Source organism: Peromyscus leucopus, chromosome 8b (assembly GCF_004664715.2).
Source record: "Peromyscus leucopus breed LL Stock chromosome 8b, UCI_PerLeu_2.1, whole genome shotgun sequence".
Taxonomy (NCBI): Eukaryota; Metazoa; Chordata; class Mammalia; order Rodentia; family Cricetidae; genus Peromyscus; species Peromyscus leucopus.
Window position 1 is genome coordinate 92,143,854 of NC_051086.1, and position 27,488 is coordinate 92,171,341.

At 53.5% G+C, this 27,488-nt stretch overlaps 1 protein-coding gene across 6 annotated transcripts; it reads left to right on the plus strand.

Moving 5' to 3' along the window:
* Positions 1 to 63: 63 nt before the first annotated feature.
* Positions 64 to 27,488, plus strand: LOC114687697 (junction plakoglobin). 6 transcript variants are annotated; one of them, XM_028862293.2, is made up of 15 exons: positions 64 to 224; positions 11,549 to 11,764; positions 14,297 to 14,556; positions 14,771 to 15,009; positions 16,210 to 16,411; positions 17,602 to 17,746; positions 18,115 to 18,218; positions 19,390 to 19,728; positions 21,516 to 21,671; positions 21,889 to 22,008; positions 23,741 to 23,891; positions 24,002 to 24,123; positions 25,653 to 25,692; positions 25,879 to 26,044; positions 26,747 to 27,488. In XM_028862293.2, exons 2-14 carry the CDS (start codon positions 11,557 to 11,559, stop codon positions 26,028 to 26,030), a joined length of 2,238 nt encoding a protein of 745 aa, XP_028718126.1. In that variant the 5' UTR covers positions 64 to 224; positions 11,549 to 11,556; the 3' UTR covers positions 26,031 to 26,044; positions 26,747 to 27,488. The 6 variants fall into 6 exon arrangements, with proteins under 6 accessions (XP_028718126.1, XP_028718128.1, XP_028718127.1 ...); XM_028862295.2 differs by having other exon boundaries at positions 11,552 to 11,764; XM_028862294.2 differs by having other exon boundaries at positions 64 to 209.

Below are 27,488 nucleotides of genomic sequence, written 5' to 3' on the forward strand. Positions count from 1 at the left end.
AGTCTCCCTAGGGGGCGGAGCTTCGAGGGGGCGAGAGGTGTGGCTTGGCTGTCAGGTCCCTTTGCCTTTTGTTCGGTTACTGAGTTGCTGCCTTGGCCAGAGTCCGGAGCAGCCGCCGCCCGAGCGCGCCGAGCTCAGTTCGCTACCCGCGCCGGCTCCCTCCCGGCCCAACCCCGACCCGACTCGGCCCGGCCCGGCTCCGCGCTCAGGTACATCCGATCGGGGTACGTATGTATCACTGTGGGCAGAGAAGGGACAGTCAGCGGCAGAGGCGGGTTCCAGACGTCTCAGGGCAGGTGAGGGCGGGTGCTAGGGAGCGCACCCTGCACCGGCGACAGGGGGCGCGCTGGGGTCCTGGGCGCGTTACCCTTGGGACAAGCGATCCGGGTTGGAGCGCCCCACCAGGCTCCATGAACCGCTGGTCTGAGAAGGGCGGGGAGGAACTAGGGCAGGTGCTTCGGAGTTCGCGCCTCCCCCAGGGCCCGAGGAGCTTGCCCGACGCGGCGTCCCAGACTCTCGGCCCGAGCTGACGGGGCAGACTTTGACCCGCTCCACCTGGTCCTGGAGCTCAGGGTGACAGGATTTTACCGCTCGGGAAACTTGCTGCCTAGTCTCTTTGGGGCCACCCTCACCCCACCCCACGCGTCATCCTCGCTCTCCCTCCCTCCCCACTCCCCCAGGCCTGGGTGGGGCCCTATTGTCTGCGCCCAGCTTACCCAACTGTGGGGGCCGAGTGCACATTTTCCCAGAGACGCGGTCCCCACCTGCTGAACAGAGCAGGTGAGCTCTTGGAGGACTGAGGCCCTGGCCTTCAGCTCGGGGCTGTACCTGTGGCGCCTCCCTCCGCACATAGCCGTGCCTTCTCCTACCGAGGTGGGATGGGGTGACGGAGAAACTGGTCAAGAGTCTGGGCTCGGTGCCCTACCGATGTCAGACACTGGTGGCTTGGCCTGGAGTCTGGGCCAGTAGAGAGAATTAAGAAGCGTTCGCCCCGTTTTCAGTAGCCGTGTTTTCCAGAGTGTTGATAGGGAAACAGCGATACCTTTTTACTTCGGCAACCATTACTGTTGAGAAATCCCTCGCAACAAACTTTCCAGGAGAAAGTAGCCATGGTAGCCTTCTCTGGGGTTTTCCTGTGCTCTTGCTCAGAGCTGAGTCCAGGCTTGGGGATGGATGCCTCTCGGAGGAAAGCCCCTTCCCCCAGCCCGGCTGAGCATGGGCCAGTGCCTGCGCTTTGACCCTGTTCTCCCTGCCCCCACCTCCATCCTGTTTCCTAGGCCCCTAAGGCCCGAGGTGGAGACCAATGTGTGGGGTGGGGGGCGGGGGGGATGCAGAAAGGGGAAGTATCTTCTTCCTTCCCTTTCACCTCCTCCGGGGACCACCACACCCCCTTATATGAGGCCTGCTAAGTGCCTCTCCCTCCTGAGCTCTCTGCCCCTTCCCCAGGAATGGGGGGTGGGGCAGGGCTGAGCCAAACTGAAAGATTGGGAGGGTGTTAGTCTTTCCTCCCCCCCCCATTCCATTCCCCATTTTATTTAGCTGGCTGACAATTGAGGCGGGAGTGCATAGGGCCGGAATGTTGCTTGCCATTCGCTGGGTTTCTAAATTATGAAGGTGCAGAGTATGGCCTGAAGTCCCTTCTCCACCCACCCTTTTCCTGCGTGTTTGGCGAGGAAAGTGGGACAGGAGGAAGTCTTTACTGTGGAAGGCTTCTTCCGTGCCAGGCACCCTCAGGCTGAACAGTGTGAGCGGCCTCCCTCTCCTTGTCCCCGGTGCGCTCAGAGCTCAGAGCTCGTCTCTGGCTGGAATTGCCAACTTCTAGTAGGCTTCTTGCACTGGTTTTATACAAATCTGAAGTGTGGTCTTTACATAGAGGTATTTGGAGCTCAGCCTCCTTGGGGGACAGAGCAGGAATGCCAGGGCTAGCCTGGGGCAGGGGGAAGATGGGGTGCGAGGGAGGGTCATCCGGGCTCTGACTCACCTGGGAAGCCTTGACACTTGGTTGTGGAAGGGAGAGTGGAGATCAGACCCTCTCCCCTGGAGTAAGCCCTTAAGTGGGGATCAGACTCAGTCCTGTGGGTGGTAAAGCATGTGTGACCACCTCTAGGGAGCACCAGGGGCATGGAGTTTAGGTGCAGGCAACCTGTCTTTCCCCCTCTCTGTGCCAAGGTGGAGGAGGGGAAGGTATTGTAATTACGTGAGCTAAATGATTAGTTTAGCTAATCTGGTTTGTGGCTGTGATGAAAAGACAATACTGAGGAAGTATGGCTAGGAGGTGCCTGGCCCAAGCTGGCTTCTGACTGGACAGGAGGGAGGGAAGCGAAGGTAGGGATCCGATTAGTCATTTCTTGCCAGATCAAGTCTGGGCTTGGGTGACGGGAGCCTCCCCCGCACCCGGGCTCCACCCCGTTCCCTCTGGAGCCGCTGCCGTCTGGCCTGCTAGGGTTGAGCTTGGAGAATGCAGCCTGTGGGAACGGAAGGCCAAGCGGAGGGAGCCTGGTGGGCTGTTTCCCTTCCTGGGGGCCCACGGGCCATTGCACCCGGGAGAGGAAGGTCTGTCCCCATGCACAGCTACTTTAGAACCAGGTGACACATTTGGCTGGTGCCCAGGAGAACAGTGATCCAGAGAGACAGTCTGATGGGACAGTCTGAGCACTGGGGCATGGACTTGCACTGACCTGGCCTGTGTCCCTGAGCAGTGTCTCCTTACCTGGGTTAAGGTACCTTGCCTTTTTGAGGCTCAGCGACCTCTTTGGCAAACAGGAACAATAAATCCGTCTACCCAGTAGGTACTTGACTGATGGTAACGCCAAGCCGGACGACTGTATGGTACCAAGCCCTTTCACTGGGGTTCTCACGAATCATGCTCGCCTTACAGCAGGTGCGGTTAATTCCGTCCGTAGAAACTCGGAGAAGGGTAGGAAGCTGCCCAGTGTTGCACAGCCAGACTCAAGGGAGCCTTCTTCTCTAAGCTCAGACTTGTTCTGCTGTTTGGCGCCACTACAACTGGGGAAGGATTTCCTTTTTCTTTCTCATCTTTCTTTTCTAAGGATCAAATCCAAACTAGGCAAACTCTTTCCCATGGAGCCCCATCCTCAGCCTCTGGATGGGACCAGCTCTCCCCTCCCCATTTTCCTTTCTTGACAGAGTCTCATGTAGCCCAGGCTAGCCTCTGAGGTTGCCCTTGAGCTCTTTCTTTCTTTCTTTCTTTCTTTCTTTCTTTCTTTCTTTCTTTCTTTCTTTCTTTCTTTCTTTCTTCCTTTCTTCCTCTCTCTCTCTCTCTCTCTCTCTCTCTCTCTCTCTTTCTTTTTGAGACAGGGTCTCAACATGCAGCCCTGGCTGGCCTAGAACTTGCTATATGGACTGGGGTGGTCTCAAACTCACAGAGATCCACCTGCCTCTGCCTCCTGAGTGCTGGGATAAAAGGTGTGCCACCATGCCTAGCAAACTTTTTAAACCATTTATCATCATCATCATTATTATTATCATTAGATTTATTTTGCATGTGTGCCTGTGTGTTTGAGCATGCACAGGCTCCACATCTGTGGAGATCAGAGAACCATTTCTCAGGGGTTAGTTTTTCCCTTGCACCTTGTGGTCCGGTGGATCGAATTTAGCCTGAACCCAACCAACCAGCTCACCAGTCCAGACTTTGAACGTGTGATCCTCCTGCCTCTACCTCCCAAGTGCTGGAATTACAGGCGTGCGGCATTGTAGCTGCTTTGTACAGTGCTGGGGATCGAACCCAGGGCTTCATACACACTAGATCAAGCCTTCTACCAAGTAGGTTACATCTGTAGCCCTCACTGGAAGTTGTCTACTGCCCCTTGTGAGGACCTCAGCTCCACAGATAGAAGGGAATTCAGAAAAGCCCTGCTAGACGGGTGGGGGTGGTGAAGGCAGGACAGGTTTGTCAGGTGGGGGTGACTCACCATCCTGACTGCCAGCGCTCTGAAACCTCCCCAGTGCTTGGCGGTGAGGCAGCTGCTCCTCGGGACCAGGAGCCGTGAGGGTGGGAGTGAGTGGAGACCAGAGAGGAGAGCATGGGTCAGAACTCTCTGAGCTGGACCCTGGATAGGAAGTGGGAGTTACTGGCTTCACTAGTGTTCACCAAGTGTGCCAAGTTAGAGGGGGTGGGGGGTGCTCTCTGGAGAATAGAGACACATGAGTCAGATTTAGGTCTGGGTGAGTGTCCTGCTAGATCATGCCAGTTAGCACAGCCAGGCTGCTTGGAGAACTGGCTGTCCTGGCTGGAGACCCTAGCATCTGGACTGTGGTAAGTGCCCAGGAGGGCCTTCCTTTGGGAGTAGGGTGAGAGGTTGTGGGTGCTGCCTGTCATCCAGAGCCCTAGCCCTGAGGGAGGATTTGGTGGCACATGGTGGTCTTAGGTCTGACTGATTTAGGCCCCTCTGCCAGTTCCTGGTACCAGGATGGGCTTGGAAGTAGGATCTGGGGGCTAGGTTCAGCCTGTGTACTGGTATGGCCTAAAAACTGTCCTATTCTTAAGATCAGGAGCAGAGGCCCGGTGGTGGTGGTGGTGCATGCCATTAATCCCAGCACTCCGGAGGCAGAGGCAGGTGGATCTCTGTGAGTTCAAGGCTAGCCTGATCTACAGAGTGAGATCCAGGACAGCCAAGGCTACACAAAGAAACCCTGTCGCGAAAAACAAAACAAAATCAGGAGGGAACCACAGCGTAATGATTACTGATCCTAGAGAAGAGACCGCTAAGCGAGGAGCCTTGATTGAAAAGCACAGAGGGAGAATGAAGTCATTCTGGCTGACTGCCACCCAGGGTGATGGGCTTGTGGCTTTCTAGCATCCTAAGGCCACAGGAACAAGGCGGGGATAGATGTCCTTAAGGAAAGCATAGAGGCTAGACCGAAGAAAAGACTTCCTATCCAGAAGAGAGTTGGATCCCCTGCAACCTGAGTTACAGAGGACTGTGAGCCGCCATATGGTTCCGGGAACTAGTCTGGGTCCTCTCCAAGAGCAGTAAGTGCTCTTAACTGCTGTGCCGTCTCTCCAGCTCTGGGGAGGAGGTCTTCACTTGAACAGGAGGAGCAGGTGGAGGCTCATAGTTGAATCTCCTCTAAGGAGGGCCATCCTGCCCTGAGGTACTTCCTGTGGGTGAATAGTCGTCTGAGATCTATTGAGTCCTTGGAGGAAACTTTTTGTTTGGGGACTCTGGGGAGAAGAACCACATGGCTGTAGGGGAACCAGCATCCAGTAGCTGGCTGGCCCCATAACTCTCTGATAAAAAAGGTGGTGAGATTGGTCAGGACAGGTCACTGGGATTTGTGTCTCTGCAGATGATAGACACCCTGAGGCCTTTCTCCTGGGACATGGTGGAATCTGATGGATGTCTGGTGGAATCTGATGGACTGTCCCATTTTCCAGCAGCTTCCTGGGCTAGGTTTGAAGAGAGATATAGCTCTTTGTCTGCTGTGCTAGCCTCCTGACCTCCTAACCTTTTGAAGGCCCCAGAGGAGGATGCTCACCTTTCTCTGCCTTTCCCCAAGGTGGAGACAGAGTCTTATGTCTATCTTTGGTGGGAAGAGGCTGATAAATCAATGAGCCACCTCATTATGGGGAGTCTCTACCTCCCTTCCCTGAGAAAGACAAAGTCTCTCTTAGCATCCCTGGCTGTCCAGGAACTCACAGAGCTCCATTTGCCTCTGTCTCCTGAGTATTGGAATCAAAGGCGTGTGCCGCCACGCTCAGTTGATCGTCATTTTTTAAAATTTATTTTTATTTTTTATGCATTGGTGTTTTGCTTGCAAGTATGTGCGTGTGAGGGTGTCAAGCCCGGGAACTGGAATTACAGAGAGGTGTGAGCTGCCATGTGGGTGCTGGGAATTGAACCCGGGTCCTCTGAAAGAGCAGCCAGTGCTTTTTAACGGCTGAGCCATCTCTGCAGCCCCTGATCATCATTTTTTTAAACCGAGAAGTGCACCAAAGTTTGCGAGCATAAAAAGTTGTCCTTAATCTGAGCTTTGTGAAGCAGCCACCTTGACCCTTCCTTCCCCTCCCCCATTCTCCAACCCTCTGCTTCTTACCTTCCAAGGGTGCACTGTATACAATGGGGGGTTGATTTTATTCCTCCCCAGTACAGGGATTACAATGGGGGGGAGCGGGTTGTGTGTGTGTTCCTGCATGCCATTCAAGCACTTCACCCTTTTTGGGTGGGGTGGGGTGGGGTGGGTGTCAAGACAGGGTTTCTCTGTGTAGCCCTGGCTGTCTTGGAACTCACTCTGTAGACCAGGTTGGCCTCGAACTCAGAGATCTGCCTGCCTCTGCCTGGGATCAAAGGTGTGTGCCGCCGCCGCCGCCGCCGCCGCCGCCGCCACCACCACCGCCACCACCACCGCCACCACCACCGCCAGGTTTAGCACTTGACTCTTAAGCTCCTTATCCGAGAAGCCCTCCCATACCCTCACCATGGCAACTTTTTATTTTTCTAACATTTTTTTTTGGGGGGGCGGCATGTGTGCCACTGTATACAGGTGGGAGTCAAAGGGCAGCTTGCAAGAGTCAGTTCCCTCCTTCTACGGTGTGGATTAAAGTCAAGTCATCAGGCTAAGCAGCAAACGCCCTTACCTGCTGAGCCATCTCAGCGGCCCCAACCAAGGCGTTTTCCTGAAGCCTTCTTGCAAAGTTTTTACTTTCTGCTGCCTGTGTTGTTTAGGGACGGGACGAAGTGTCCAGGTCCTTTCTGTCCAGCTCTATCCATGCAACATCATATCCTAACTGGCTGGGATCCAGCTGTTGCTAATGGGGCTGCCGAAGCTCCAGTGGTGCTAGCGAGTGGTTCGTCACAGCTGGAGTGATTTTCCATTCCCAGGAGTCCTGGTTTGGACTCATCTGCTGGCTTGGGATGCTGTCCCCAAAAAAAAGTGTCCTCAGCAGGGATGCAGCTGCAGCTGGAGCCCTCTGCAGGGGAGCCCCGAGGTTCCCCAGGTCAGGCCACTTGGCCGGGCAGCTTCCCTCGGCTACACATCCCCTTCATTTTCCCACCCTGCTCTGTTTGCTTTGGGACGCAGCCCAGAAAAGAACAAACAGCAGCTGGGTCATGGCCTGAGCCTCTTCTACTCCAGACCCCTTCTCAGCCATGACCCGGCCTGGGCTGCCAGGCTGGAAGTGAGGGTTTCCCCTCAAAAAACTTCCCTTGTTCCTTTCTGAGAGATGGCGCAGAGGTTAAGAGCACTGGCTGCTCTTCCAGAGGTCCTGAGTTCAATTCTTAGTAACCACATGGTGGCTCACAACCATCTGTAATGAGATCTGGTGCTCTCCTCTGGCATAAAGTCATACATGCAGGCAGAACACTGTATACATAATAAATAAATCTTTAAAAAAGGAAAGAAAACTTCCCTTGTCTTCTCTTGTTCTGAGCATTGGCCGTGCACGGCTCCTGTTCTGCAGATGGGGGTCATGGTGTCTGCCTAGGAGCCTCTCACCATGGTAGAATGTGGTGCCAGGGGACGGACAGACGTTCCTATGTCTGTCTGGCGGTCTGTATCATAACAGAGTGTGTTTCTGCCTGCAGGTCTGCTGGCTACATCCCAGCCGGGTCCAGAGGCAGTGAGGAGGGGAGGTTGGGCCTGGTGGCCCCTCTAAGTCTTCCTGAGGTGAGGAGGACTGTTGTGTCCGGACTGGCTACTGCTCCTGGTTGAATGAAAGAAGGCAGGGAGGCAGCAGCTGTGTCCAGGCCACTCACAGGCTGAGGAAAGGGGTCACGTGACTAAGTAAATGGTTTGACTTGCCAAAACGGTCCAGAGCCAGTTAGGGGTCGGTTCTGATGGAGACCCTCTGCAAAGATGCCCCCCCACCACTCCCCTCCTGCTTTGATAGAAGCCTGTGGGTCTGAGTATGTTTAGGGTGCCAGTCTCTGGCCCAAAGGACCTGTAGGGGAGCCCAGCCTTGCCTGCCGCCCCCCCATGCAGTGACCCCATGCTTTGTTTCTGTACCGAGGTCTCGGCAACCTGTTCCTGAGCGTATTTCTATGTGTCTTACTGTCATGTAGCAGCTCAGCCTCGCTGTGCCTGGTGCTGACTGTCCCCTACAGGTGCCGGCCAGGCCGGAGGCTGCTGTCACTCCGGTAGGGTTATTTTTAAATTCAGGACTGGGCGTCATTCTGCAGGACAGCTTGGATGGAGGGTGCCTGGTGCCAGCACCCCAGCTGGCTCTACAGAAGAACAGGCATGAAGGGCGGGGCTCTTCCCCAGTCTGGAGCCAGTGGGGGAAGGGCCCTTGGCATACCCTTTACGGGCCTGTGTCTTCTCTCTTCCTGCCTTTGAGCTGCCCCTCAGCTCCACCCTGTGATCTCTAAGCTAACTTCTTCCTCCCTGCTGCCAGCCATGAAGCAGAGTCCCACTGCGAAACAAAGCTTCCCCCATTCAACTAGGAAACCCGCCCTGTGTCTGTCTCTGTCCCGACCCATCTCTGGCCCGGTGCCTGGGCAGGGCCCCGGCCACTGTCTCCCACACTTCCACCCCTGGCTCTGTCCAGGGGCACTGCAGACGGTCTGACCTGTGGATCCAGGGTGGAGAATACTGAGACCAAGCAGGGTGCGGTTTCTCCACCCCAGGAATGAACAAACCTGTACTTTCGTTTGTTGTGGAAGAATTTCCCAGGCTCTCTTGAGGAGCTGGTAGGGAGAAAGGGGAAGCTGATTGAGGGTGCAGTCTGACGCTGGACTACCAGCCTTCCTGTTACCACAATAGCTGTCTCTGTGAGGCGTTCTGGTGTGTTCTCTCTCTGTTCCACTCTCAACCTTCCCTTCATTGACGCGGTAACCCTACTGCCTACGAATCCGAGGCACCAGTGTTTTTTCTGAGATCACGGGGCCAGCCTTTCTGTAGGCGAAACCCAGAGCGGTTAAAAAAAACACCCAAAGGTCCCCGGCACATGTGGTAGAGCTGAGACCAGACCCTGACATGACCGGTGCTTAGGTGGGAGGTCCTCCACCTGGGAGCACCTTCATTCTTATTCTCCCCCTCCTCCCCTTGGGCAGAGGACTCAGCTTCCTCCAGTCTCTAAGAGGTGGACTAAATCCCGGTCCTGAAAGTAAGGCAGACCCAGCATCGAGCAGAGTACCACCTTTTCTGCAATGTGGGGCCTCAGTTTCCCCACCTAGAAATTGGGAATCAGCAAAGGCCTGGCGGAAATTCACTGGATATTAGAGAGCTGGATGCTTGCCCTCTGGTGTCCTTTGACCCGTGCCTGGCCCTGGGCAGCTCTCCAGTCCTTGGCTTCCCTTGGCTCCAGGCCTGGCCAGCTGGGCCTGAGGACCAGCCTGTGAGCAAACCCCTCTCCTGCGGCTAGCCTTGACTACAGTGTTCCCTTCTACCCTGAAGCTGGGTCCTGTGGTTTGGGACGAGCCTTCTCCTGTCTCTCTGGGTTCCTAGGGTTAGATGGCTATCTCTGTGGAAGTCAGCTTTGTGGTCAGACTGGGGAGTTCGTGCCTACAGGGGCTACTGTCCTGCAACTCTCTTGACTTCGCTTCCATAAGGGCACTGGAGGGTCATTGCCAATGGGTTTCACCTTCTCAAGAGCTTGGAGTTTGGTTGTTTTGCCCTCTCCCAAGGGTGACTTCTGGGACCCACCCATTCCTCCCAAGCCCCTCCGTTTCTCTCTTGGGACCCACCCTGGGGCGGAGGGCAGGCTAGGGGAAGGCTAAGGGTTTGCCTGAGCTGGCCTCCTCGGAGCTCCTGATTTCCTGCCATTGGCCTTTTTGCTGCTGCTGGATCTGGGAGGAGGGGAGCATGAGAAGGTGGGGGTATTCTAAAATAGCTACTCCTGGCAAGTGTCTGGGAGCAGCTGTGCACATCTGGTGGCACAGATCCTGCTGTCGGTGGCCTGGGCCCGCTGCTGTTTGTCAACCCCAGATGAAACTCTGAGTCACCCAGGGTGGCGGGAATAGAGGGAGGCGGCGTCGCAGCGGGGAGCTGGTGCCGCTCCTACCTGTTTTAGGACGGCTTGTGGCAGGGGAGGGGCCGCATGGCCCGGGAAAGGCAGGGAGAACATTCATCAAGCTTTCCCTCTTCCTTTGAAACAGTGTCTCCTTCTGTAACCGGCCTCCCACTGGTGATCCCTCTATCCCGGTCTCCCGGGACTGGCATGACAGGCGTGTTCTACCATGCCCCTCTGTCGTCATGCTCTGGGAAGGGGCCCCCACCGATTCTCTTTGTTCCCGGGGTGGTGCCTCTGGGCCCCACCCTCATTCTCCCAGGTTCCCCATCATGGTGGAACACCCTGTTGGAGAGTTGCCCGGGCACCGCCCCATTTTATGAGTGGACTAGCCTGGGCTCTGCTCATTCTCTGAGGCCATATTGGAGTGCAGAGGGTAAAAGATCTCGCCATCAAGCTTGCTGGCCCTTTCTCTGGTCCCATTTCTAGCCAGTTGCTACCTCGATGAATCGGGGGACAAAGCCTTGAACCCCGTGTTGTGAGAACGATGACATTCTGAGTCTGGAGGCATGTGTGAGAGATGTGGGCACGTAGTAGGCCCTCATAGACAGTAGTCCCTTGCCTCTCTCTCTGGCTGCCTGTGTCTGGGTGGTGGTAGTGGTGGTGATGGGGTCAGTGCCCACGGCCGTGGGGCCAAACAGACCAAATGGGAAACCCACATCGAGTGGATGCAGATGCTCACGAGCCCTCAAGCGGGTCCAAGTCCTCAGTGGGGTGAGAGCCCTCATCAGCAGTGACCACCCCAGGGGCCTGCCTCACTCCATGCTGCTAGCCTGGGTTCCAGCAAGTGGGGAGCTGAGCAAACATGCTAGGGGGGGAGGCAGTGGGGGACGGCAACACCCTGGCCCCCAACACTGAGCACCTACTAAGTGCCATCCATAGTGGGTCCCTCCCAAGCGCTATCCTCGAAGCAAGCCGTCTATGAGAGTGGTGGGACCTGAGTTTGAAGCCACTGGCATCCAACCGAGAGATGGGCTGGCTAGGGCGTAAGTAGCCAAGCTTTGAACTGGTCTGTAGAGCTCAGAGTGCTGGGAAAGCTGGGGGCCTGGTTAGGCTGGACCTGGGAAAGTGAGATTCAGGAACTCGGAGGGAGCCTGGTGTGCTAGAGAAACCTGTCTAGCAGCTTCCCTGCCCCACCCAGTCTCTCATCCAATGGCTGGCTGGGTGCTGCAGCGTCTGCAACCTTCCCCGGGGAGCTGCAGCCGAGCGAGGGCTGGGCTGCCGGGCCCCAGCCGCTGCCTGAAGCCCTCAGTTCCTTTGACCCTGGAAATGCTGGGTTAGGTCAGGCTGGTGAGTGAGCTTGGGGCCGGGCTGGAGGCATCTGGCTGGTTCCTGTCTCCACACCAGAGCTGGGGATGCACACCCAGGGCTTAGCCACAATGGCCCCTCTCTTTCTGGGCTGGGTGCCCTTCCTCCTTTACCCCTGGCCTGGACCCCACTGTCTGCAATCTTCTGAGGCCCTTGAGGTGGGCTATCAGGAGAAGGGCAGATTTCAGGGAAGAGGGCTGCAGCCCAGTTGAAACCAGAGGTGGCTCTGTTCTTCCAGCCAGCTAACAGTATGCTCTTGTTTTTCACCCCTAGCAGCCGCCATGGAGGTGATGAACCTGATTGAACAGCCCATCAAGGTGACTGAGTGGCAGCAGACATACACCTACGACTCAGGCATCCACTCAGGTGTCAATACCTGTGTGCCCTCCGTCAGCAGCAAGGGCATCATGGACGAGGAGGATGCCTGCGGCAGGCAGTACACACTCAAGAAGACCACCACCTATACACAGGGGGTGCCCCAGAACCAAGGTCTGGACTCCAGGGTTTTTTTTTCAGGGGGGCAGAATCTCTGGCTGGATCCTGGTGGGGGGTAGACCAAGGGGGTGGGGTCCCTGGTTTGAAAGAAGTTCCTACTCTTGGAGACATAGGAAGTCTGAAGGGGAACATGTGGCTGCCCAGAGACAGACACAGATATCATTTCCATGAACTCTGAATGTGTAGGGAAGCACAGACTCTGCCCAGCGGTGCCGGCGGTTGGAAGAGTGAGCCCACAGTTCTTGACTTCTGGGATCCTAGGGATGTCACAGAGAGACTTTATTGCTACCCTCAGTGGGAACCTGGGGATTACTGGGAAGACACACGTCTGATGAGAGAAGCTGGGAACAAGTCCCAGTCTGGTGGAAGTGTCACAGTGTTCAAGCCAGACTGGGCTAGCACAAGGCATGCAGATGTACCAAGGACGGGGCACAGAGTGGCTGAATCAATTTAGTCACAAAGGCAAATACTCTACCAGTCCCGGTGCTCCTTCCTCTCTGGGACAGAGGTGCGTGTGTCTCTAGGACTGTCGCTCATAGATGCCCCCAGGGTCCTAAACATTCCAGGGGTTGAGCTTTGGGGCCTGGACAGTTGCAGGGTGAGCGCAGTGGCTGATTGGGGCTCTATGAGCATGTCCCAGGTGTCTCCTTCCTGACCCCCAGGCAGGAGCCTGTAGGCCTGGCAGGGCCAGGTGCATGTTGGGAGCTAAAGTAAAGCATGTAGGTGGGAGAACCCTGAGGGCAGCCTCTCCTTCCCCATTAGTTAGAGAATAACCTTCTGCCTGCCTCTCTACTAGGGCACTGGGACATTTGCCATGGCAGGGCTACCTGGGACTTTTTCTAATAACCCCAGCCTCCCCAGGGGTAGAACCCAGTATTTCTCTTGAGGACCATTGCTCCTACCTTCTCAAAGCCACAGTCCTGTTCTGTCTCTCCACTGGCCATGTGATCTTGGCTGGTGCTCTGGGACTCATATGGCCTCCTATGTAGGGAGAGAGTTGCTACTCTGCAGAGGGTGAGAGTGTAATTAGAATGAAGTTAGCTTGTCTAGTCCCATGACTGCCCTGATGCTTACAGGCGAAGGAGGGCGGGGCTTTGGACTCCTGAGTCCACTGACCTTCGTGTCCAGTGTCCACCGTATAATGGAGCTAGTGTTACACTTGCCTAGTTGTAAGATTACATGAGGTCACTTTAGCACTAGAGCAGAGATTTGTAGAAGATGATACAAGTGAGTTAGAAAGAAAGACACAGAGAAACTTAACCCCATTGTAAGGAAACATGAACATAAGTACTCCACCATTAGCTATGCTTTTTTGTTTGTCATATTTGTGTGTGTGCGTGTGTCTATGTGAATGTATACACGTGTGTGCGCGAGGGTACCGTTGGAGGCCAGAAGAGGGCGCCCTTTTTGGATCCTTTTAGAGCTGGAGTATATTGTTTGTGAGCTGCCTGATGTGGGTGGGTGCTGGGATCTGAGCTCTGATCCTTGTGATAAAACAGCAAGTATCCTTGACTACTGAGCCACTGTCCAGCCCTTGGCTTTGTTTTTGAGACAAAGTCTCACGTAGCCTCAGCTGTCTTAAACTCATTATGTAGCTACAGATGACCTTGAACTTCTGATCCTCTTGCTGCTACTTCTAGAGTACTGTAATTCCATGAGTGTGCCACCATGCCTCCTTTTATTCAGTGTTGAGTGGTACCTTGTTAGGGAAGCATTCTACTAACTGAGCTACATCTCCAGCCACAGCTGTTAATAATTATTGCTGAGTTGGCCATGGTAGCAAAGGTATATGATGTCCCAGCTACTTGGCAGGCTGAGGCAGGAGGATTACAAGTACAAAGGCTACCTGAGTACAGAGTAAGTTCAAAGTCAGCTTGGGAAACTTAAAACATTTTTAATATTTTAAGTGTGTGAGTGTATGCCTGCATGTATGTATGTGCGTATATGCACCAAACGGGTGAAGTACTTATGGTGGCCAGAGGGGGTGCCTGAACCTCCTGGAACTGGAGTTAGCTATGGCTGTGAGCCACCATATAGGTGCTGGGAATGGAACCTGGTTCCTCTGCAAGAGCAGTAAGTGCTCTTCACTGAAAAACCATTTCTCCAGCCCCTAGTGTTTGTTTTTGTTTGCTTGTTTAAGGCTGGGAATAGAGCTTAGCGGTAGGGTGGCTTGCTGAGCAAATGCGAGGCCCTTCTTTTACTTCCTAGAACTGTTCTGCAGTAAGTAAATAAATCGCTATAGACACTTTTGTAATGATAGGTGTCAGACAAGTCTTTTCAAAGCAAGTCAGTCATAGCTGTGATCTTAGTGGTCATAGAGTTCCCTGGGCCGGGTGGGCTAGATGGGTGATAAAAGCAATGGCACTGATGATTTCCCAGAATCCTGTTAGGTACAGACTCCTGAGTGATGTCCTGTACTTTGGTGGAGCATGAGGCAGCTTGGAGCCATGTCTGTATGGCTTACCTTGCTCTTCAGGGTCCCCCTAAATCTCTTGTAGCTCAGTCCTTGTGCCATTTGTCTTCCAGGTGACCTGGAGTACCAGATGTCCACGACAGCCAGAGCCAAGCGGGTTCGGGAGGCCATGTGTCCCGGTGTGTCAGGGGAGGACAGTTCTCTACTGCTGGCCACCCAGGTGGAGGGGCAGACCACCAATCTGCAGCGACTGGCGGAGCCGTCCCAGCTGCTCAAGTCGGCCATCGTACATCTCATCAACTACCAAGATGATGCAGAGTTGGCCACCCGGGCTCTGCCTGAGCTCACCAAGCTGCTCAACGATGAGGACCCGGTCTGTGAAGGGACTGGAGGTGGGGGTGGGGTGGGGTGGATAAAGCTAGCTCTCCCCAGAGGGAAGGAAGCCATGAGTCTGGCTCCCCACAAAGCATCTGGAGTCTGACTCAGGTCCTCTAGGCTCTGTGGAGGATATCATGTCCTGTGCCTTCCTTCCCTCTGTGGAGGAGGAGCCTGGACCATATGCTCAAGGTCTCACACACTTCCTCCAGGTAGTGGTGACCAAGGCGGCTATGATTGTGAACCAGCTGTCCAAGAAGGAGGCATCCCGCCGTGCCCTAATGGGCTCGCCCCAGCTGGTGGCGGCTGTGGTGCGTACCATGCAGAACACCAGTGACCTGGATACAGCCCGATGCACCACCAGTATCCTACACAACCTCTCCCATCACCGGGAGGGGTTGCTCGCTATCTTCAAGTCTGGAGGCATCCCTGCCCTAGTCCGAATGCTCAGGTAACACAGGAACCAGGGGCCTCCCAGCACCCCTTTCCTGGGCTTCCATACACACATGTTAAGCACCACACCCATCCTGGCTCTCCGCTGCTCATAGCCCAACCCAGAGACAGTCATATAAACAACAGGCCGACTGTTAGGATATAGTGTAAGTTGTAGCAACAGAATGGTTGAGATTGCCCAGAGGCAGAATGGCGCTGAGGGCGAGGCTTTGACAAATGAGTGGATTTGGTCAGAGTTGATAAGGGGGAGGCTATGCTACCAGAGAACAGCATGTCTGAGCCCTACCCGACCATGAGCTTTTTCCCCCTCTTTCCTGGCCTTGTACTGATGTTGAGTGGGAGTCCTTAGAAGGTAGAGAGGCTGGTTTCACTCCCCTCTGAAGCTGTCGCAGGGCTTCTCCTATGTGACCTTACACACAGTAGTGACTCAGCTGTTCAGGGACCTAGCATGTAATTAGTACCATGCAGGACCTCAGAGGCGGGAGTGAAGATACACAGTGTGCCGATGTCTCTAAGAGTGAGCTTGGCTGGGCATGGAGGTGCTCTCCTTTAATCCCAGTCCTCAAGAGGTAGAGATGTGCAGATCTCTATGCATTCCAGGCTAACCTGATCTATACAGAGAGTTCTAGGCTAGCCAGGTATACATAGTGAAAATCTGTCTTAAAAAAAAGGGGCAGGGGGAGTGGGACTGGGTCTGGCGGGTGGGGTGGGGGGAATAGCTGAGTCAATAAAGTGTGACCTCTCAAGCATGAGGACCCAAGTTCAATCTCCAGCCCCCATGCAAACATGTTAGATGTGGTAGAGCGCATTTGCAGCCCCCGCACTGGGGGAGCAGAGACTGGAGGAACTCATGGAGCTTGCTGGCCGGCCAATTTAGCCTAACTGGTGAACTCTGGGCCAGTAAGAGACCTCGTATCTAAGGAGGGGGATTGTGTTCCTGAGATCGACACCTGAGGTTGTCTTCTGGCCTCCATACACGTTCATGCACACCAACACACCAATACACACACACACACACACACACACACACACACACACACACACACACATTAAAAAAAAAAAGAGGGGCTATGAGGGGCTATGCTCAAGGAAGGATGGCATTTGGTAAAGGGATGTTTGCATGGGGGTGTTGATCGGGGGCGAGCTTTCAGGCCGGGCTCCGGGCGCTGACTCACATGGGTTCTTGCCTGCTCCTCAGTTCTCCCGTAGAGTCTGTCCTGTTCTACGCCATTACCACGCTGCACAACCTGCTGCTGTACCAGGAGGGCGCCAAGATGGCGGTGCGCCTGGCGGATGGGCTGCAGAAGATGGTGCCCCTGCTCAACAAGAACAACCCTAAGTTCCTGGCCATCACCACTGACTGCCTGCAGCTCCTGGCCTATGGCAACCAGGAGAGCAAGGTGGGTCCTTCCACTAAAGCCACTTCCTGGAAGGCACATTAATGTGTATACAGATGAATGTGTCTCTTATCCTATTTCTGAGTTCTTCAGAACTAGTATTTTAAGGTTTGAGAAAAAAATTTGGCCAGGGCTATAACCCAGTGATAGAATGCTGCCTAGCATGCTGAATGATCTTGGGTTCAATCCCTAGAATTGAAAAGGAGGCAGGGTGGAGAGATGGCTTGCAGTACCCGTGGAGGCCAGAGGAGGGTGCTGGATCCCTAGAACTGGAATCACAGATGGTTGTAAGTCGCCTTGCGGGTGCTGGGAATGGAACCTAGGTTCTCTGGAGAAGCAGCCAGTGCCCCTAACTGCTGAGCCATCTCCCCAGCCCTCCCTGTGTGTTTTAGACAAGGTCTCACTAACTAACCCAGGCTGACTGGAACCCTAGATCTTTCCCCAGTCTCCTAACTGCTGGATTAGAGGTGTGGAGCACCAGACCCCGCAGGGCTAAAAGCCTTTCTCTTTTTATTTGTTTTTAAACACTTCTAGACTTTTACTCAGTAGGTTTCCTCTCTTTCCAAAAGGATCACAGCATGTTACACTACCGTCAGTGGTGATGGCTGTGACTAGGCTCCCTCTGCCACACCCTTGCCAGCATACGATAGTAACATTTTTTTTTTTCAAGATATTGGCTGATTTGATAGTCACAAAAGCCATTTAGAAGCTGGGTGGTTGCCGGGTGGTGGTGGCACACGCCTTTAACCCCAGCACTTGGGAGGCAAAGGCAGGCAGATCTCTGTGAGTTCGAGGCCAGCCTGGTCTACAGAGTGAGATCCAGGACAGGCACCAAAGCTACACAGAGAAACCCTGTCTCGAAAAACCAAAAAAAAAAAAAAAAAAAAAAAAAAGAAGAAGAAGAAGAAGCCAGGTGGTGGTGGCGGCGCACGCAGCACTCTGAAGGCAGAGTCAGATGGATCTCTGTGAGTTCGAGGCCAGCCTGGTCTGCAGAGTGAGATCTAGGACAGGCACCAAAACTACAGAGAGAAACCCTGTTTCGAAAAACAAAACAAGACAAAAAGGCCATTTAGACTTCAGTTGGAGCTTAATAACGACAGCTCCATCACCCCCACAACACACACACACACACACACACACACACACACACACACACACTGTTGTCTCATGCTCAGCCTTTCCCTCCCTCACAGCTGATCATCCTGGCCAATGGGGGACCCCAGGGGCTGGTGCAGATCATGAGGAACTACAGCTATGAGAAGCTCCTCTGGACCACCAGCCGTGTGCTCAAGGTGCTCTCCGTGTGTCCCAGCAACAAGCCCGCCATTGTGGAGGCCGGTGAGTGTGAGACCCTCAAGGTGGCCGTGGGGGAACTGTAGAAGTGACGCAGACCTTAAGAGCTCTTGCTACTTTTCCAGAGGACCTAAGTTTGGTTCCCAGAGTCCGGTGACTCACAACTGCCTGTAGCTCAAATTCAGGGGATCTGATGCCCTCTTCTGGCCTCCATGGGCACTGCACATCACATCACACACACATACATGCAGGAGCACACACATACACATACTCGCACACAAATAACAACAATTAATCTTTAAAAATAAATTTATAAAAGAGTGACATGTGTGGGGTCAGGAGGATCAGGGTCTGGGCCTTGCCCATCAGTTCTGGCTCCCCTAAGACTGACAGGATCTCTGCCCCGTTCCCAGGTGGGATGCAGGCTCTGGGCAAGCACCTGACGAGCAACAGCCCCCGCCTGGTGCAGAACTGCCTGTGGACTCTGCGCAACCTCTCGGATGTGGCCACCAAGCAGGTAAGTCTCTTAAACCATGTTGTCAGCCTCCCACCTGGGCATATGACCTTGGGGACCTATGAGTCCTCCTCCCTCATGGCTGAGGCTGGAAAGGCCCAAAAGACCATCACGCCTTTAGTGGGGGGATTCCATCCTAGTTAGGGTTTGGGAAGGGAAGAAGAAGGGGGCTGGCATCTTTAAGTTGGGGTTCAGGTGATGGTGATGGGACAATTAGGGACAGGAGCAGTACCGTTCTGTAAATCCCAGCGACAGGGGCTGGAGAGATGGCTCGGTGGTTAGGAGCATTGGCCGGTACCTCTAGTTCCAAGACATCTGACGTCCTCTTCTAGCCTCTGAAGGTGCCAGGCGCACACGTGGTGCACAGATATGCAGGCGGGCCAAACACCCATACACTAAGTGACATACAAACCACAGAACATTGTTGCTTTGGGGCAAGTCCCTGGCACCTCCTTCTAAGCAGACATTTGTCCCTGTGTTTACCCATCACCACTGCCCGGAAAGAACCCTCCATTCCTCAGGGCTTCCGTAGACATGAGCTGATTTTAACCCTCTCAGCCGCCTAGAGGAGGATCCTGCAACCCTATTGGTTGTGGGAGAAACTGAGGCTCAGGGAAGAGTAGACCTATGTTCAGAGCTAGTAGATGGCAGAGCTGGGTTCTGACCCACGATTGTGTATCTCCAAGGCCTGTAGTCTTGTGATCCACACAGCGCCCCTTGGAAGAAGAGAGGTTTCTGAGTTAGGGATTTTTCTTGGTAGTGGATTTAGCTTGGAGACCTCTGGTGTGACAGAGAAGGCCCAGCAAGGTAGGAAGTGTGTGACAGGGGATCAGCTGACCACTGAAGCCTATGACCTCCTTGTTGACTTCCTGTTGACCAAAGGCCTGTAGCCAGCAGGGATGAAACCTATGGGATACAGGAAAGACCATGGGCTTAGAGGCAGGTCTGCCGGCTGTGGATCTGTGGGAAGCCCTCCAGCCTTCCTCGGCCTCCTGGTCTCTAGAGCTCCAGGAGCTGCTAACAGCTTTCCCCAGGGCATGGAAGGGTAAAGGTCCCCGGCCACGTAAAAGCAAGACCAAGCCCTCCTCCAGCCTCTCGGCTCCGGCCTCGGACCTCCTGGGGAGGCTGTGTAGAGAGGGTGTGTCCCTTACCCTTCATGCTCTTCCTGTCTCAGGAGGGCCTGGAGAGCGTGCTGAAGATCCTGGTCAACCAGCTGAGTGTGGATGACGTCAACGTCCTCACCTGCGCCACCGGCACCCTCTCCAACCTGACCTGCAACAACAGCAAAAACAAGACGCTGGTGACACAGAACAGCGGTGTGGAGGCACTCATCCACGCCATCCTGAGAGCCGGCGACAAGGATGACATCACAGAGCCTGCTGTCTGCGCCCTGCGGCACCTTACCAGCCGCCACCCCGAGGCTGAGATGGCCCAGAACTCTGTGCGCCTCAACTATGGCATCCCGGCCATTGTGAAGCTGCTTAACCAGCCCAACCAGTGGCCACTGGTCAAGGTACCCACTAACGCCACAGCCGCTGCTGGGGGGTTGGAGAGGAGGTTCCCCCTGTGCAGGGCTGCAGGGAGATAGGAAGGATGGGCGCAGGAGGAGCAGCACAGGGGACCTGGATCCCCTAGTTCAGACACCGGGAAATACACTCCCAGCCGTCTCTACTTCAACGTTCTCTCTGCTCCAGGATAATAATGTCTTTTTGCTTTTCTGGGTTTTTTTTTATTAATTAATATTTATTTTTTGTTGTTCTGTTTATTTTATTCTTTTCTGTTCTTTTTTTTCCACAATTGCACATATTTTTTATTAGTTCTTCATATCAAGCCAGTTATTAACAGTACAATTTATAAATAAAACCAACTGTAGTTATGTTACTTTTTTTTTTTTTTTTTTTTTTTTTTTTGAGACATCATCTATCTACATAACTCTGGCTGTCCTGGAACTCAATATGTGGACCAGGCTTGTCTTGAACTCTCAGAGATCTACCTGTGTCTGCCTCCTCAGTGCTGGGATTAAAGACATAGGCACATGCCACCACACCCATCAAGTTATTTATTTGCCATATATATTATTGCAGAAGCTAAGGGCAAATAATAGTATCTGATCCAGAACCAAGACTAGATATTCAATCTTGGTCACATTTTCACTATCTCATTCTATCTTGGAAAAGCATAGAGTCCTACCAGGTGGCAACATGAAGATGCATGTAAACTAATTATTAAATATTTTATTTTATTATTTTATTCTTTGTTTTTAAAATTTTTTGAGGACTTCGAGATGGCTCAGTGGTTAAGAGTACTAGCTGCTCTTTCAGAGGTTCTGAGTTCAATTCCCACCAACCACAGGGTAGCTCACAACCATCTGTAAAAAAACAAGGGAACAACACTCAAGGTTGACCTGTGGTCACACATATGTATTAAAAAATGTAAAAAAAAAATATTAGGGTTATTAATTTTATTTATTTATTTTGGTTTTTTGAGACAGGGTTTCTCTATGTAGCCTTCGCTGTCCTGGAACTCACTATGTAGCCCAGGCTGGACTCAGACTCACGTAGCTCCTTCTGCCTCTACCTCCCATGTGCTGGATTAAAGGTGTTTGCCACCATGCTTGGGTCTGGATGGCTTTTGAGACAAGGTCTCTTAGTTGTAGCCCAGGCTAGCCTTAGACTTGCAATTCTCCTGCCTCAGGCTCCTGACTGCTGGGAATACTCTAGGCATGTTCCACCTCAGCAAGCTAGATCCAATTATTTTAAAAAGTCAACTCTCATGGGTTTGGGGATTTGATTAGCTCAGTGGTAGAGCACTTGCCTAGCAAGGGCAAGGCCCTGGGTTCGGTCCTCAGCTCTGAAAAAAAATAAATAAAAATAAAAATTTTTAAAAAGTCAAGTCTCAAGGCTTAAATTGTAGCTGAAGATCACCTCGATCCTCCTGCCTCAGCCTCTCTCAGGGCTGGGATTAGAGCCATGTGCCACCACACCTGGTCTGTGTAGTGCTGGGACTCAAACCCAGGGCTTTGTGCATCCTGGGCAAATACTCTACCACCTGAGCTAAAGCCCCAACCTTAGAGCTAGATTCTTTCTGTCTTGTGCCTACACTCGCCTCTCCGCGCCCCCAGCGGGGCTTCTCAAAATTCCAGCTAGTGAGTAGCCAGGACTCTTCTTAGACCGGGGTTGTCCTGTGCTGGGACTGGGATTCCTAAGGGATGACAGGAGGGACAAAATACCTGCAGCTGGGGAGTTGGGATCCTCCAGATGTTCTTGGAAGACCCTTGCTCACGGCCTCCTTTCTTGCCAGGCAACCATCGGCCTGATCCGGAATCTGGCCCTGTGCCCGGCCAACCATGCCCCACTGCAGGAGGCTGCCGTCATTCCCCGCCTTGTTCAGCTGTTGGTCAAGGCCCACCAGGATGCCCAGCGACATGTGGCCGCAGGCACCCAGCAGCCCTACACGGTAAATGAACTTAGTGGCAACTGAGATAGCCTCCTTGAGGGAGTTGGGGGTCAGGGGAGTGTCCTCAGAGTTTATATGTATGAAAGAAGAGGTGAGTTGACATCCAGGCCAACTCCAGGGACGGGTGAACTGTGTCAGGGTCATGGTGGGGGAGGGTGTGGCTTTGTCCAGGGTCCCCTTGTCCCCATCCTCATGCTTCATGGCTCTTCTCGTGCAGGATGGTGTGAGGATGGAGGAGATCGTGGAGGGCTGCACTGGAGCCCTGCACATCCTCGCCCGGGATCCCATGAACCGCATGGAGATCTTCCGGCTCAACACCATTCCCCTGTTTGTCCAGGTGAGTCTGGTACAGACGGGCGGGAGGTGTGTCCCCGGACACTGCTGAGGGTTTGGGGATGTCTGGACCAGGCTTGTCTAGGACTGTGCCGAAGAGGGGATGAGTGCCTTTCCAAGCTCAGAAGCAAGGGAGGTGAGAGGTAGCCACACAGGCATTAATAGCACCTGCACGTTCAAAACAACCTGAAAAGCACAGACTTGGGAGACAGGAGCAAGTGTCTCGGCAGAACAGGAGCTCATTAGCGCGGTCCCAGTGGTGGTGGTGTGTGGGCAGAGTCAACAAGTAACTCCCAGGGGACTCCTGAGCACACAGGGTTCAGCCCAGGAATTTGCAGAAATGGAATTTAGCCCCCAGTGAGAGTCCATTTTCCACTGTCACACTGGCCAACGAGAAAGATCCTTGAGGGCTGGATGAACTGAGCATCTTGTGCCCTGCTTGGGAGGGGGGGATGGGCACCCTGGGAACCGCTGTTGCAGGGGGAAGAGAGTCTCGGAAATATTCATATCCTGTGACCTGGAATTCAAATCTGACTCGGTCTTGAGGAAATCATTTAACATGACTTAAGTGGACAGAGGTTTATACAGAGAGATAAGTAACAATTGCAGACCCAGCTGTTAAAAACAAACTCTTTGTCTCATGGCGAGGAGGTGGCCTCAAAGGAAACCACTGGGTGTGGTGGCACATGCCTGTCATGCCAGCACTCAGGAGCAGAGGCAGGGGGATCCGCAGTGCAAGGCCAGCCTCGGACACAGAGTGAGCCTGAGGCTAACCTGGGTTACATGAATCTTCATCTAAACCAAAAAAAAAAAGAAGAAGAATGTTAGGGTGTGGTGTTGCTCTGGGGAGGCTGAGATGGGGGTACTGACAGTTCTAGGGCAGCCTGGGCTAATAGCCAGACCTTATCTTTTAGATGCAAAGCTAAATAAACAGAATAGTCGTACAACCTTATGCAGTGGGGTGTGTTTGTTTAGGGATGTGTTTGTTGCGTTGTGTGGTATTAGGGGTTGGACCCAGGCCTACATGCAAGCTTAGAGACAAACACTGTCCCCTGAGCTACATCCCCAGCCCAGGAAGAGTTGGGTTTTTTGTCTTTGAAAATATTTATTAGTTTTTAGAGTGAAGGACTTATCCCACCCTACCTTCAGAGGTAACGGATTGTTTCAGTTGTTAACGTTTTTTCTCTCTCTCATCCATATGAACTCATAGGTTTGTAGGGCAGGTTTTGAAATAATACACAGGAGAAGGCAAAAAAAAAAAAAAAGGGGGGGTGTCGGGGAATCAAAATTATTAGTGGGGCTGGGGAAATGGCTCAGTCAGTGAGGGGTTTGCTGTGCAATCATGAGGACCTGAGTTCCGATCCCCTGTCTGAAAGTTGGAGAATCAACTGTAGGGGACATGTGACTTCAACCTCTGACATTCATACAAGTACATACACCCACATGCACATGTGCCCCCAAAACACAATCACCACGATACACACAGATACACACACAAAACCTTCTGTAGGGTGTAATAATAGACTGTAATAAAAATACACTGGTAATGTGCTGATGTGTCTGTCGGCAGAGGCTGTCTGGCTGGGGAACAGCGCTGGTCTGTTGTTTTTTTTCCCCTTTATGCTCTCCCAGGTTTTCCATCTTCTAGGATGGCTGGACCGGGAGCAGGTGGGCGGAGCTGTGGGTTCGCAGGATAGCTTATCTCCGTTCTCACCTCCACCTCTCTCCTCTCCTAGCTCCTGTATTCCTCCGTGGAGAACATCCAGCGTGTGGCTGCCGGAGTGCTGTGTGAGCTGGCCCAGGACAAGGAGGCTGCCGATGCCATCGATGCCGAGGGCGCCTCTGCCCCTCTCATGGAGCTCCTCCATTGCCGCAACGAGGGCACCGGTGAGGGGCTGCGCCTGCGCCTGGCGCCAAAGGGAGGAGGCGGGGCTCTGTTCCTCCAGCCACGGTAGGGGCAGGGCCCTGACCTGGACCTAACTTCTCTCTCCGCTCAGCCACCTATGCTGCCGCTGTCCTGTTCCGCATCTCGGAGGACAAGAACCCAGATTACCGTAAACGGGTGTCTGTGGAGCTCACCAACTCCCTCTTCAAGCATGACCCAGCTGCCTGGGAGGCTGTGAGTAACTGACTGGGCTCGAACAGCTGATTGTGCAAGCTATATCCTGCGTGGGGGCAGCTCATGGCTCTCTGAGGAGGCTTAGCTGACCTCAGAGATTTTAGTTTTTAGTTTAGTTTTCAAGTGTTTTTTATTTCTATAGAGTCATATGTAGCCCAGGATAGACTCCAACTCAATATTCATCTCAAGGCTGATTTTTTTGTTTTTGTATTTTTTATTTGGTTTTGGTTTTTTCAAGACAGGGTTTCTCTGTGTAGCATTGGCGCCTGTCCTGGAACTCGCTCTGTAGACCAGGCTGGCCTTACAAAGATCTGTCAAGGCTGATTTTGAATTCAGTTTATTTGTTTTTCCAGACAGGGTTTCTTTGTGTATCCCTGGCTATCTAGAACTAGCTCTGTAGACCAGGCTGGCTGCAAACTCAGAGAGATCCACCTGCCTCTGCCTCCCTAGTGCTGGGACTAAAGGTGTTTATTTGTATCTATTTGCATGTATGCCTACATGACAGAAGAGGGCATCAGATTTCATTATAAATGGTTGTGAGCCACTATGTGGTTGCTGAGAATTGAACTCAGGACCTCTGGAAGAGCAGCCAGTGCTCTTAACCTCTGAGCCATCTCTCCAGCCCCTTGATTTTACCTGTCTGCACCTCTCAAGTGCTGTGACTTAAGGACATGGGTGGCCTGCCTGGCTAGATTTTTGTTTTATTTTGCAATGAGGTCCTTTATGACGCAGCGATAGTAGATTGAACCATGTCTGGTTTTTGTATTTTTGTGTTTAGTTTGTGTGTATGGTTTTGTTTGTTTGCTTGGCTTTTTTTCAGTACTGGGGGCATACCAGGGTCTTGTGCATGCCCTGCAGGGAGGGACTCTACCACTAAGCTGTAACTCTAGTCCTGGATGGGGTTTTGAGATAGTCTTGCTGGAGCCCAGGCACACCTTGGATGTATGATGATCCTCTTGCCTTGACCAATGAATGCTGGAATTACAGGCATGGGACAGTCTCGCTCTGTACTCCAGGCTAGCTTGGAATTTGCAGCAATCCTCCTGCCTCAGCCTCCCAAGTGCTGAGCCACCCACTATTTCCAGCTATCTCTTTGACCCACATAAAGGATTTGAAAATGGGCTGTGTGTGTGTGTGTGTGTGTGTGTGTGTGTGTGTCTGTGCTTGTGTGTGTGTGTGTGTGTGTGTGAGGAATGGAACACCAGGGCCTTGGATATGCCTTATTAGATAGACAAGTACTCTGCCGTCGATATACACCCACGTCCAGGCTTGCCTGGCTTTAATTTGCTGCTGTGTAGCCAGCTGCGCCCTGTCCCCGCATCTCTTCCCTCCTCTTCTCACAGCTGCTCTGGCCTGTGGGAGCCCAAGGCGTTAGTGGTGAGACCTCTACCCAGGGTGGTGCCGGGGGACACCGGTGCTTTTTCCTCCTCCTTTGAGGGGTCTGCTGGGAGCACCTCTCTGTCCTTTGGTGGAAAGGCAGCCCAGAGGATACTTTGCCACAGCTCCCATGTCTTTCTGTCCTTCCGCAGGCCCAGAGTATGATCCCAATCAACGAACCCTACGCGGATGGTAAGTGTGTGGAGCCCCGCCCCAGAGCCTGTGGGTGAGAGTGGAAGATCACGGTAGCCAGTGTGTTCCAGTCTAGATCCCTGCAACGGGGGTGAGGTGGGGGTGGGGAGGGAGTTAGGCCCCAGCGACTCTACTACCATGTGTGGCCTGCCGGTCCTTGGACAAGCCTTTCCTTTTCGTCCCCAGACATGGACGCCACCTACCGTCCCATGTACTCCAGCGATGTGCCTCTGGACCCCCTGGATATGCATATGGACATGGATGGGGACTACCCTATGGACACCTATAGCGACGGCCTGAGGCCTCCCTACCCCACTGCGGACCACATGCTGGCCTAGCTGGCTCCGTCTCAGTATGACCCCTTCCTGTCTTGCAGCCTTGCCCTCTGCCTATAGCTCTGAGTGGTCTGGTGGGGCCCTTTCCATTCCGGGCTGTAAATCCTGGCTCATGTAGGGCGGAGAAGAGTTTGGGAGTCCTGTGCTTTTTGATCTGTTGTGCTCTGGCCTGCCTGCCTTGATGATGATGATGATGATGATGATGATGATGATTATTGGCAACATTTTATTCTGTTTCAGGCTAGCCCAAAATTCACTATGTAGCCCAGGCTGGCCTCAGATATGTGGCTTTTCCCAGCCTAAGTGACATCACCATGCCTTTTTTTTTTTTTTTCTAATTGGGGATTGAACCTAGAGTTTTTTGTGTGCTAGGCAGATGCTTTACCACTGGACTGCATTCCTAGCCCTGGTTTTGCCTTCCATTGTATTAAAATAGTCTCGTTAAACAGTCCAGGCTAGCCTTTAACTCGGCCTGGAGCCCAGGCATGCCTTGAACTTAGGATCTTCCTGCCTCAGCCCCCTAAGGAGCTGCAGCTCTGGCCCCTCACTCCTTTGTCCTTGTCCCTCGCTTGGCACCCAGCTCCTCCAGCTGCTTCTAAGGAAATAAGGAAAAAGGCCGGTTTTCCGGGGGTGGTAGGCAGGTGTCGTAAGAGCACCCTCAGCTTCTAGGGGACATGGGCCTGCCAGGCACCTGATCCCTGTGTCTCCGTGCCCCACAGGAGCTGATTCTCACCTGGGAAGCTCTCGAGCGGACTGTGGGATGAGAGAGAAGTACCCGAGCCCCGGGAGCCAGCCTGGACTTCCTGCTGAACCCATGCTCCAGAGAGTTCCTCCGTAGGGTTTCTTGGGATGGTGTCTGCTCCTGCTTTTCTGTCCTGGGCTGTGGATCCAGGCCCAGCACTTTCTCCCCATCCCCACTATGGCTATGGCCACGAAAGCTTTAGACTCAGCCTGTGTCCCCTACACAGCAACCCTCTCCGCTCTGCTCCAGTTGCCTGGGCCCCCCAAGGGCTTCCTTCCCACCCCACCACCCACCCCCCACAACTCCCCAACCCGGGGCCAATTTTCTCACTGAACTTCAGCATCCAACTGCCCTGACTTCCTGGGATATCCAAGACACAGGTTCAAAGCCCCAAACCCTGACACCCAAAGCTTGTTTTGAAAAGGTCAGGGACCTTCCAGGGAGAGAGAGTGGGGACCCTAAGTGCCCCCTCCAGGACCTGCCCTTCTCTCCAGGATGCTGTCTGCTTTGCCCCTCTCCAGGGGAGCTCTTGGTGAACCCCCTTCTCACCTTGCCCCACACTGGCCCCCCGCAGAAGTGCTCTAGTTCACCCCTCTGGTGTGTGGTGAGGGGCTTTCTCCTCCCCTTCCTGGCTGACTCCCACCACCACCTCCTGCACATGGGTTTTGGGGGGCGGGACAGAAAGGGGAGTTCCATCAGAGAGTTTTATTATGATTGCT